This window comes from Porites lutea, chromosome 4 (assembly GCF_958299795.1).
Source record: "Porites lutea chromosome 4, jaPorLute2.1, whole genome shotgun sequence".
Classification (NCBI taxonomy): domain Eukaryota; kingdom Metazoa; phylum Cnidaria; class Anthozoa; order Scleractinia; family Poritidae; genus Porites; species Porites lutea.
In genome coordinates this window covers 24,367,527-24,380,294 of record NC_133204.1, presented here as the reverse complement: position 1 = coordinate 24,380,294, position 12,768 = coordinate 24,367,527, and the positions used below count along the sequence as shown (strand labels likewise).

At 42.8% G+C, this 12,768-nt stretch overlaps 1 protein-coding gene across 1 annotated transcript; it reads right to left on the bottom strand.

The window, feature by feature from the left end:
- LOC140934429 (uncharacterized) lies at window positions 1–6,076 on the bottom strand. Its single transcript, XM_073384056.1, has 2 exons — window positions 3,713–6,076; window positions 1–624 (listed from the first exon to the last, which is right to left on the bottom strand). Exons 1-2 carry the CDS (start codon window positions 6,074–6,076, stop codon window positions 1–3), a joined length of 2,988 nt encoding a protein of 995 aa, XP_073240157.1.
- Window positions 6,077–12,768: the final 6,692 nt, after the last annotated feature.

Below are 12,768 nucleotides of genomic sequence, written 5' to 3'. Positions count from 1 at the left end.
TTATTCTTCTGGTTCTCTAGTGACGTCACCGTCCTCCCACCAGAGGAATCGAAGTAAATCTCTGTGGCTTTCGTCTACTCTGACTTGGTGAAACATGGCTTCTATGTCGCACATAAAGGCGATGGATTCTTCTCGAAAGCGGCAAAGTACCCCGGTCAAGTTGTTTGTCAAGTCAGGGCCTTGAAGCAGGTGCTTGTTTAAAGATTCGCCTCTATGTTCCGCCGCGCAGTCAAAAACTACGCGAATTTTATTTGGTTTCTTTGGATGGTAGACGCCGTGGTGCGGGATATACCAGACATTGTTCCTTTCTGACTTGCGCATGTTTGGTACCTTCTCTGCATAGCCATTTTCAATGATGTTTTTCATAAAGTTTACATAGTCCTCTCTGTATTTTTGTCCCTTTGGAGCTTGAAATCTTCGTTTCAGCTGATCAAGTCGGCGGAGAGCTGTCTCTCTATTATTAGGCAGTTCGATGCGCTCGGTTTTCAATGGCAACGGAAGTTCGTAATGGCCGTCTTCGCACTGATGAATTCCCTGCTCGACTATTTCCAGGAATCGTCTATCCTCTTTAGACAAACCATGCCTTCCGCTGTTTTTGTGATCTGAGAAATCTAGTTCGAACATCTGATGAATCGCAGTCGGATTTATCAACTCCTTTGTTTTTCCTTTAAGCACGAAACTCAATCGGCCCTCACAATCTCCGGGTACTCTCTCTCTCGCTAGGATGCGATGGCATGTGGAATTCAGGTCGTGGTCTTCTAAAGAGCTGTTTGAGGTCGCGACAGGTCCCACGATAGGGCTTATGGTATTCGACGAAACGAAACGAAACGAAACGAAACAATCGGTATTCGACGAAACGAAACGAAACGAAACAATTGGTATTCGACGAAACGAAACAATCTTTGACCCTAGAAAAAAGTGGTAATTGTTCTTCTGCAGCTCCTAACACTTTGGACACGATAGCAGTTTTGTTTCGCTAAATACCAACGCCTGAGGCTCAGTAATTGACGAAGATCTCAAATTCTTTTCATAAAATATGCCCTGTCAGATAAAGGAGACATTGCTACATCAAACGGGGAAAATACTCAGCTCCTAAACAATTCTTCTTCTTCTTTTTGTTTCACGAAATATTAAAGGGGGCTCAGTTGGTAGTTGACTAAACAATGATCTCAAATTCTTATCATAAACGGCCTTATCACAGCTGTTATCATAAAGCGAACATTGCTGTGTCAGACGGGGTAAATATACGTAATTTTGGTCACGATAGTCTTCTTGCTTCGCTAAATACCAACGCCGGGGGTTTAGTTGGTAAATGATGAAAAAATGCTCTCAAATTCTTTACATGACTGGCCTTGTTCTGAAATAGTCAGGGTGAATAGTGCCCTGTCAGAACAAGCAAACCAAGAAGGGAAAGAAGACTCGTAACCTACTGCTGGCTACTACTCTTGCCAGATATTTTAAGAAAACTGCGCGCCTTTCTCATGAAATTAGTTAATTATTAGTATTATTATTTCTTTTTTATGCAGCAATCGAAAAATCTCTTTTGTCTTCGCAGTAGTTAAGCCAAGGGTATGATCAGCATTCTCCTCATCGAAAAAAAGAGAGATAAAACACACATTTACTATATATAATCATTACATGTTTAATCAGTTCCAGAATCACCTAATGAATAAATATTTCAGCTTCCTGGAAATAAGTAACTTGTAGCTATTTGTTCAAATCCTGGGTTCTAATGTACGCTAACTTGAACTTTGAAATCAATCAATAATGAAAACGTTTTTATGTGTAAGCTGGGGTTCGCTCCTTACCACCCTTTATAGCTAAAACCGACGTCTCAAAAACAACAACGATAATAACAACTGTATCGAACTGTAACTCTAACACTAATACACCGAAACTGGCAAGCTATAAGAAACTTAAGTAGCCGTGGGCCATAAGGCGTTACTCTGAGGGTGTTTGCTTTGTTCTGTTGATAAGTTCAACACGTTTGTTTTCTTTGTTTGTTTTTTCACCTCATCGTTCATCTTCGATCTACTTATTTGTCATTTAGTTGCCAGTGAGGGTTTTTTGAATTAAAATGTCAATAATGTGAGTTTCAGGAAAGGAAAAAACAGGTATACACCCGCGAGAAACTGTTTAAAAAAATGTTAAGTTGCATGTTGTACTTTCAGTCATCGTACACTGCGACTTTTCGGCTAGCAAGTAACTCTTACGCATGTCGCAAGTAGCTAGCAAGTTACTTGGCTAGCAAGTAACTCTTACGCATGTCGCATGGTAATGAAAATTTCCTCGAGCCATGCCCGAAATACTGTAAATCCTCTATTAAGCCCCCCTCCCTATCTCAAATAAGCCCCCTCCCTCTAATAAGCCCCCCCTTTTCGGGGGAAGAAAGTTAATAAGCCCCCCTCTCTATTAAGCCCCCCTCCCCTCCTCTATTTATTCTTCACTAATAAATGATACACTGTATTAATTAATCACGACCGTAAAAATTCGTGTGGACTGATCCGGGATGGTTTATGTACCAAATGGAAGATCGGATTTGATCGTAGTACTTGGCTGCATGACCTAAAACGTCATGTACTTGAGCTTTTGCACTTTGTATTCTAGTTCTTTATGGAGAACTGATGCCATCGTCGTTTTTAAATTAAATAAGCCCCTCCTCTCAAATAAGCCCCCCGTCTCTATTAAGCCTCCCTCCGCCTCAAATGGGCTTGAAATAAATAAGCCCCCCCCCGGGGGCTTACTAGAGGATTTATGGTACCTTCTTTGTCCAGACACTGTGATACGGCAACTGGACACGGCGTTGGTCCGATGTCAAATTTCCCTCGACCGAGGGTGGCTCAGTCAACAAAGAAAACCCGCAACAAACGTTTTCTGTTGTTGTTGTAGTTTGGATATCAATAACAGTTTTACCCGTTAAAATTATAAACCTAAAGAATGATCATTCTCACGTGAAAACGAACTAAAAATCTTGAAATGAAATTTCAGTTAATTTGACTGAGCCACCCTCGGTCGAGGGAAATTGTCCTCGGACCAACGCCGTGTCCAGTTGCCGTATCACAGTGTCCGGAGACAGGAGGTATTTTGGACATGGCTCGAGGAAATGTTCCAGCGACATGCGTCGCTTTTGAACGTTTATTGCGGCGTAACGATGATAGAAGTTTGCCTCTGGTCGAAAAAATCTGCCATTCGATGTGTTTTTGGGGCCGCAAACCACCTTTGAATAGACAAGGTCCGGACCGCCGGCTGTTTTTCTGTGCTGCCTTTAGTTTTACTTCGTATTATGAAGAGAGTGACAGGGGTCAAACAATAACAGCCAAAAAAACGACCAAATCGCCGATTTCAAACCAAAAAACACAGGAATACATCAAAGGTAAGTGTCCTCTATTTATTTTATAGAAAAATAAGTAAGAATAATGATATTTAGCGTTCGGAGATCTCAGTATTGTATTTAAGTCTCAACGGTTGTTTGTAATGCGACACCGACTCTCTTGTGAGAAAGTTAATTCACATATATAACAAACTCGTAACGTGAGCTTGGGACATCTGCGCTTTTACAAGTTACAGAATTACAGAATTACAGTATTAGCCGAATTACAGTACTTGTTTCGTTTCGTTTCGTTTCGTTTCGTCGAATACTAATTGTTTCGTTTCGTTTCGTTTCGTCGAATACCGATTGTTTCGTTTCGTTTCGTTTCGTTTCGTCGAATACCATAAGCCCCACGATAGACCATCCTAACAAAGTGCGAACTGCATAAGGATCTTCACTCGTGCCATGTATAACCTCCTTTGGTTTAATTGCCTTGGGACAGTTACAACCAATCAACAAGCCAATTTCTGCGTCCCTTTCATAGGGCGGGATCTTATCGCGTATTTTCTGAAGGTGTGGCCACTTATCCGCAACCTCCGGTGTGGGGATTTGGTCTCGTCTTGATGGAATGCTTTCTCTAGCGTACGCCTTCGGTAGCTCAACTTGGACACGTCCATCAAGTCTTTGTACCATTAGACCATCGATTCTTTCTACTTCTAACACTTCACGACCAAGCATGGTACTAAGGTTCAAACTGGTCTGGACACCCTCTATGCCGAGTTTCTCTTGCACTTGGGTGGTAACGAAGGTCGTGTCACTTGCATCGTCTAAGAGTGCGTAAACCTTTATTTGCTTTTCGGGATTAGCCTTGTGAAACAGATCGACCAAGACTATTCGACAATTGGTGATTAAGCTTGCGTTGCCTGGGACTGAGCGGTGTGCCGCGCTAATCGCGTTTGAATTAGATGGTTCGGGAGCTGGCTTGCTTTCACTACTGGCATCCTTTTGAGGCTCTTTCCTCCTCGGTTGATGAACGCTCGATTTTGCTTTCGTGTCTGGCTGTGGGTTGCTGGATTTGGGTTTTACTCCGTGGAGGAGTGTGTGATGGCGCCTTCCGCACTCTTCACAAGTGAATCTGTCACGACAACTCGCTGACATGTGACCCCTTTTAAAGCAGCCGTAACAAAGTCCCTTTTCACGAATGACATCACTACGCTGGTCTACTGACTTCTTCAAGAAACTGCTGCATTTAACGAGTGAGTGCTGGCCTTCGCAGAGAGGACAGGGCTGGTACGATTTCTCACTTTCAATTTTTGATTCTAGGGGTAAGCCTCCGGTCGCAAGGGACGTCCCGCTAGCTCCGTCGACGCCTTTGCTCTTTGGTCTAATTTTCCGTCCGAACCTGGATTGGTTTGCTGTCACAGTCTTCTTTCTTTCTTTCTTTAGCGCGTCTGGTGAGAAAATAGGGTCGTTTGCTAGTTCTGCTTCTTCCTTAACGAACTTTACGAAGTCGCTAAAGGTGATAATCTTCTTTGTTTTCGTTTGTGCTTCATGGGCTTGCCTACACCACTTAACGCCAGAATAGGAAGGAAGCTTAGCACTGATTTGAAGGAGTGTTTGTGTTGAGTCAAGATCTACCATAGAATTCATTGTTTTCATCGCTTCTTCACATCGCACAAGAAAGTCAGAGAACTCCTGGAGACCACTACTATTTCCGTCACTGATTTTCGGCCATTTTCTAAGGCTAGACTTATACGCTTCTGCTACATGCACTGGATTGCCAAAGCGGTGGTCAAGCAATTTCCGGGCTTCTTTGTAAGCGCTGTTCGAGCCCATAGCTAGAAATCCTTTCACAACTTCGTTCGCCTTATCTTTAGTGTACTTGTTTGGGAAGAAGAGACGATCTCTGTCCGAGGGCACATTAGCGGAAATGATGGAGTCAAAGGCAGTTATAAACGCTGGATACTCAAATGGATCTCCAGAAAAGATGGGCGGCTCCTTTACTGGAAGGTGGGTAGTCCTCTGCTGATTTATGATCATCGAACTTAACTCTGCTTGTTTTGCTTGGAGGTTAACTATTTCGCGCATGGTAGCGCTGATATCTGGACTAACGTACTGCGAGGAAGAGAAAAACGGTTCTGGTAGCAGAATCTCGGGAGACTCAGGTAAGTTACTTGGGACGAAGGGAGGAACGTTCGGGTCCATAGGAAAATCTCTCTCATTTTTAATAAACTTTTCGGCACCCGTGCCTAGATCGATATCTTGATTCACGCTTTTGTTTTCTTCCTTAATAGATAATTTGTCTTCATCTATTATTCTTTTAATTGCATCCTCTTCGGCATTCGCAATCGCTATTTCCTTTTCAAGTTCCAAGCGCCTTATTTCTCTTTCTTTATCGAAAAGTTCCATTTCCGCTCGTAACTTCGCTGCTTTAGCGGCTGCATCGACTAAGGCAAGAGAAATTCGACGAGACGAGGAAGACCGAGAAGACCTGACAGACGACTTCCTACTGTGCCTGGATTTCTCGGATGGAGGTCGAGTAGATATTTTCTTCATTGCCTGAATGCGCTCGCAGATTCTTATCCTACATTCTGTAAACTCTCGATCGCGAATATCAAACCACTGGTACGAGGCGTCCTTTTCTTCTGGCGATTCCAGCAAGTCATCGTATGCCTTTTGCGCGTCATTAAACTCATCTTTCAAGCGATCTAAATAATCCCTCTCTGAGGCTAATTGTTCAATTGTTGTCTCAGGTAAGTCACGCATTATATTGATCTTCTCTATCTCCTTATTCAGTTTCGCAAGCGCACAATCACGGTTAGCTTATTTAATCCCTAATTGGTAAGCTTTTCCTTTTCCCGTCATTTTTCTTGTACGAGGAGCTTCAGTTTTCGAAATGGAAGATGTGACGCTTGTTACGCTGTTTGACGCCGGATGTGTTTGTTTTGGCGCATTATCTTGGTTAGGTGTCGGCGTATGGTTACGAAGGTATGCGACGCTAAAGACACTCATAAGGCCATCAAATAAAGTTTCAAAACTTCAAGCAATGTTCAACAAATGTTCATAACCATCGGCAAACAAGACTGGCGATGTTTTACTGTGGCTGGCGACGACCCAAACAAACAAACAAACGAGAATCGAAACTTCGAGGGGTGTGTCGCAGCAGGTTAGGTTAGGGACTATTTTACGGGTCGGCAAAACAGGAAAACCACGGAAAACCAAAGGTGACGGTTAACGGTGATTTAATTCCAAATTCCAAAATCTATTGACCAAAGATTGACCGTAAACTGAAATAACAATACAAAAATCTCTATCAATTTTGGCGAAAGGGCGATACTAAGACAAATAACGCGTAATCAATAAACTAAAGCTTGAAAACGGTAATAAAGCGATTCTTTGACGATTAGATCGATAACAAGACGGTAAAGTCTAATTAAAGGCTACATAAACTTAAATTAGACAATAATTCCATAAATCTGATCTTAATCCTTGTACTATAAAGCGAAAGTGTGGGCGTTGCTCTAACAGGCGTTCAAATCCGCTTTTCGGTCATGAAACAATTATAAATCAATTAAGCTTAAATCTGTATACTTGTACAGTAACATTCGTGTACTTTTGCCCACAAACTAAAGAACGAAACTAAACAAAAGAAATAACAAAAGAAATCACTTACATATCGGTCCCGCTTGTACCAAAGGTTAAAACAAACCACAAAACGATGTTACGACGCGAATCCTACTTGACTTTTCCTGACCAAAAGGACGCTAACGCGCGCTTTTATACCCGCGTGGGGACGCCGAAATATCTCATTACAAAACCAATAGAAAATCAGGTAAACAAATCACGAAGTCAATGAAAGGTATTGTTCTTATGTCTTGTCCTTTACACTATGAATGATTCCTGATACAAGTCTTTTCTCCGAACTATCGCAAAAAGGTAACTTTCTTTGCTTTCTCCGATTTCAAAATGTCAATCAAATAAAAAGAAAAACCAACACAAAGTTAATAGAGTCACATCCGGTTAAAATGAAATTTGTCACTAAACTTCCGCTAAAATTTCACTAAAATTAAAGCGATTTGATTTTAGTGACAACGACTCTTCCTGAAATGTTAATTCGCAATGAAAGGAATGAACAAGACATCCAGTCCGCACATCAATGCCACAGCTAAGCAGTAGAAACAGAATCACAGAAATCGTCAGTAGTCTGCATCTCAATCCTCGTCTTGTGATAACGGCTGCAACCTCAATCGGGCTTCCTGTGCGGCGCGTCGAGTAGTACTTTCTTAAATCCGGTTCCTGAGCCATAGGTGCGGTACGAACCATCGCAGTTCCCTTGATTTCCAATGACCATACAAAGTTCAACGGCAAAGGAGCCGTTGCCGCAGGTCCATACCGTTGTGCACTGAACACCTTGCACACCTTGCAGTCATTTATCACCTTCTTCACCGGAGCTCGCAGGTGTGGTATCCAGTAACCTTCTCTTACAGTTGGCATGATGTTTGCGACGCCAAGGTGTTTTATGTCTTCGTGGACATGGCGTGTAAGCTTGTTGGCGAACTCTCCCCCTGCAATGTATATCGGTTGGTAACCAGAAATTCTACCAGGACACTTGAGGACATCGGTACGTTCTTCTGTCCTTAATTTCCAGCCTGGATTTTCGAGGGTAGTGTTCACTACTGTCTGTGCCTTTGTTATCCATTGGTTTCTTGCATTATTAATCTCCTTTGTGGTAAGCGGACCAGACCTCTTTTTAGTTTTACGTCTCTTGAAGAGTGAGTTGTGAACGAATCGTAGAGTCCTTGCAGTGACGCGGAATCTCTCTTAAGCGTGCTTCTGTCCAGAAGTGCGTCCCACTGGTCAGGTTCTTTTTCTTCAGAAAACAGCACCTTTTATTTTTCCGCTTTGTGTTCTTCGCTTCACTCTGCGTCCTCTCCAACTTTGGTTGTACGAGCCATTCTTTTTTGTTTGTCAACCACTGTCCCGTCTGCATCTTATCGATTGACGCACCGCGGCTTTCTAAGTCTGCCAGGTTCTTATCTGTTGGACAATGTCTCCAAACGATTCCCGTCTCCTGTGTGATCTCTACAATCTTTCTCACTCGGTTGGAAATGAAAACTTTCCACGCTTTTCCGGTATTACAGATCTAGTACAGTACAATTCGCGGCCATTTGCCCGCTCACCAGCTCCGGCCTTGTGATAGTCTTGTTTTGCTTCGAAATCCTAGACTTGGAAGTAAGCAGCCCCTTAACAAAGCCTCTGGAGTGTTTCACGACTGCAGCAGTTCTCCCTGAACACGCTGTTTTACTGGCATTAGCAAAAACGTGAAGTTGTACTCGGTTTATCTTACTCATTTCTTTAACTATGCTTCTACGCACTTTGACGTTCTTGAGCTGATTGCCCCACTTTAGCCAATCTCGCCTTGTGGCACTGCTCACTTCCGAATTCCAGCCAGTCTTTTCATCACACGCCTCTTTGTAAATACGTTTCCCCTCACCATAGTCGGCGAAATTACCCCCAGCTGGTCATAAATAGAGCTCAGCTGACTCAGAATAGATAGTTCCGTTACTGAACTGTCTACGTTCGTCTTTACTTGAATCTCGACTGTATACCTTCTCTTTTGTCCCAAATGAGACCAAGTATCTTGCTCGAATTAGGTTCTTCGATAACCTCTTGGACGTCGGACTCCCACTTGTTCAGTATGAACTTCGCAATCCCACATGAGTTGACACTCGTGCTCGAATCTTGATGTCCCATAACAGAGGTTGCAACGGCGGGAGAGGATGGGGCTTAGCACTGGCATCGAAAACGATCCTTACTTTTGTCGTTGTGGCCTCTTTCTCATCACTTGTTTATGATTCATGTAGAAGACGCAGGAACCTGTGGGCTGCTCGGGTACTTTCTCGACTATGCCCTGTTCTAGTTGCTCGTGTATTATCTTCTCATACTCGACTTTCAGGTCTTTATTTCTCCTGAGTCTTTTCAAGACGTTCTCTGCTTGCACCTCGTTTGTATTGGACAGCTCGGTACCCGAAACCCACGGGACACCTACTTCGCATCGCCCGTCACTTCTCTTAACAATGTTTTCTCGAAATTCAGAGGACACATCCAGCTGATCGTTCTCCCCTCGGTCCTCTAGTCCTAAAACGTTAAGGGAGTACAGTTTCTCGTAGTCGCTTGTCTTCTTGGTGTACATGCATGTGCTGTCTGCTTTCCGCCATGAACAACCCAACCAAATGTGGATCCCTCAACGACTGGGTCCTCCGGTAGACTTTTGGACACCCGCTCTGTTGGGATTTTGCAGAAGGTGGAGTCTACGAGTATGAGATGATTTGGGTACTCTTCACTTGAGGTTCTGTAAAACATTTTTCCACGCAAGTGCTCATACTTCACCTTTAGCTCCATCAGAGTCGGTGTCTTTATAATGGTGAAATCTGCAAGTATGCTCCCGGTAATCTCTATTTTCTCACTCACTTCATCGTCAACAGGAACTATGGCCACGCAAAAACCCTCTAAGACTGTTTCTTTGTTCCATTCACCGTAACGATTTGGCATGACTCGTGACGTACTGGTTTTAATCCTAGTCTGTTATTCGTTTCCTGTGAGATAAAGTTCCTCCCCTATCCTGTGTCTAGATTCTCCCAGAATGTGATCCCTTGGAGTTTCAATGAGACTATTGCCGGCAGTGACTTCTTTTGGAAGGAAAGGGTGTAGCCATTTAACTTTGCGGAATTTCTGTGTCGTTTCCTCTATGTCTTTTACAGAGATTGGTGTAGTGCTTGCTCTTGCATTTATAACAACAACGACTGCGACAGAATTTTCCTCATTGTCCTGTGCAGACACAGTTAACAAATTCCGTTTCCTGGAAAAACTGCCTCCTTGCTTCTATTGTTTTAACGATCTCACACGCGTCTGCCCAGTGCTTTCCTTCACAAAAGATGCAGACAGGGTACTTTCTCTCTCCACTATACCACTTCTCCCTTTTCGATTGTACAGCTCCACTGCCTTTGGGTGCATCATCCACTTTGTGCCTTCTAAACAACTGCTGAAGGTTGTTTATCATGGCCTCAATATCCCAGTTCTCCCAATTTTCGTCGGTTGGCACAATATCGGGCCTCACTTGCAGTAGTTTGTTGAGAGTGGACATCGCGAGGCCCCGAAACATGTCGGCTTCGCCCACTGTCAGAAACGCATCGTAAAATCTGCTCACGCTCTCGTAAAATTCCTGAATCTTCATATATTTGGATCCTTCTACGTGCGTGTTCACAACAAGTTTGCTCTGGCCACTCTTGGATTTCAGTCTTTTCCAGGCTATCGTGTAGCCAATTTCACCAGGCTTTAGGTTGGCTATCTTTGCTTGTACGTTTGGATTGACCATGTCCAACAGAAAGCCGAATTTCTCTTCTGCGCTGATCGATTTGTTTTGGACTTGTGTGACAAACATATTCTCGAATCTCACCCAGTGGGTGGGCGTTCCCTTGGACGGTGTTATTATCAATTTGGGCAGTTTTGCTGTGGTTGAACAGGTTTCCTTCTCCAGTCCCAGCTGTTTTTGCGTCGTCTCTAACTGTGCATCAATTTTCTCCGGCCACATACCTCGCTCGTGATCTTCTTGTCGAGAAGCAACTCAGTTAAACGGCGCTCCTCTTCTCCATATTGTTCTTGTTTGGCTTCTAATCGTTTTCTTTTCGTTTACTCGTCTATTTCCTCTTGTCTGTTGTTTAAGAACTTCGTAAGCCTTTCTTTGTCCACATGAAATGTGGAATACCTGGCTTTCACGTCCTTCTCGCCGATCGAGCGGATACACCATGATGTATTTTCAATTCTCTACTTGCCTACGATTTTCTCAGCTTGTCTGTTAGCAATATCCATTTCTGTGTGATCCCTTAGTTTAATCAGCTCGTTTGTTTCGTCCAGAAAGTTCTCGAGTTTGTGTATTTCCTCGTGTATCTCTTTCTCTAGTAGCTGTTCGTCCCTACAGTTGTGCCGCGTGTATTCCTTTTCCTCGCCGTTCCTCATATTTCCCTTCACTCGTTGTATAATAACCAGTAGAACTCCGCAGTCACGGTCATGGTCTCGGTAGTACTTTTGTACCGAATTTGTGAGGTACAAACAATTCACTCGTTTAAAATCACCTTTTAAACAAGCCTTTTACTATGAATGATTCCTGCTGATACAAGTCTTTTCTCCGATCGATCACAAAAAGGTAATTTTCCAACACATTATTTGTTTGTTTTCTCCGATTTCAAAATCTCAGTTAAGAGTGAAGAGGTAAACCTAGCGCTAGGTGAGTCTATCTTTTTGTCGAGGGTCGAGGGTTCCATGTCGAGGGCGAGGGTACCATGTCGAGGGTCGAGGGTAACATTTTTTTTTCCAAAATTTTTTTTTGGAAAAGGTAATAATCGATGCAATCAATGTCATTAAAACAAATACGAAGAATTTAAAAAACAAATGGCGCGTGAACAGCTTCTAGTTGTTGGGTGGGGGGTAGAGAAAAGCTCCGGGACATCCATAAAGAAAATGTGATGTTGTTGTTGTTGTTGTTGTTGTTTAATTAATTCGCTTAAAAGTAAAGAACCTTTTCCCTTCCTGTGAAGGTAGACAGTTTTTGCCTAAAAAAAATGTCAGAGCTTAGGCAGGGGCACCGAACGACTGTTTTCTGTAAAATATCTGTTCGGAGAAGCAAAAATTGCCTACAATTTTCTGTTACTTGAGGAAGGCTAAAAATTTCTAGATGGCCGTTCCATTCATGTACAGTTTTCGTAGCTTATCTAATTAATTCCCTACGATTTTCTAAAGTTTAGTTTTCCACATTTCAGTCCCCAACTTAGCCTATTTTTCGTAGAAAAAGGAAATCTAAAATTTTCGGATGAGAAAATGCGATGGAGAGAGGAATCAGAAAAATTTTCACTTTCGTAAAACCTAAAATTGCATCTAAAATTTTCGGGAGAATAATACTGAGGCCCTAACTGATTTCGAAAAGATTCAAGTTGCCTTAGGACGACCGAACAGATACAACTTTTATAGCGCCGCTTAGAATGCATTTCTAGAGATTTGAAAGTACTCTGGATAAGCGAAAAAGTGTTTTCAATGCATTTAGGAGGTAACCGTGGTTGGGTGCCCCTGTTTCGCGGCTTATATTTCAGTCACGTCTGCCTCTTCTCTGCCTTGCTTGGCTGTTCAGTGGGGTAGTTTGAATATGGATATTTCACCGATTCTTTTTTTAAGCTATCCCACTGTATGCGACCGAATTGTCGTGCTTTCAATGAAGTAGAAACTCGCCATGAAATTTTAAAATACAAGTCATCGATAATCACCGACACCGGAAATTGGACCTAGGTACGTAGTTGCGTAGCTAGAGTGATAATTTGCCCCCTTTGGACAAGCACTTGTTCAAAGGGATTAATTGCGCAACACACACCCTTTAGTATCAGGTGATAGGAGTTTCGTGTTTCATTTCG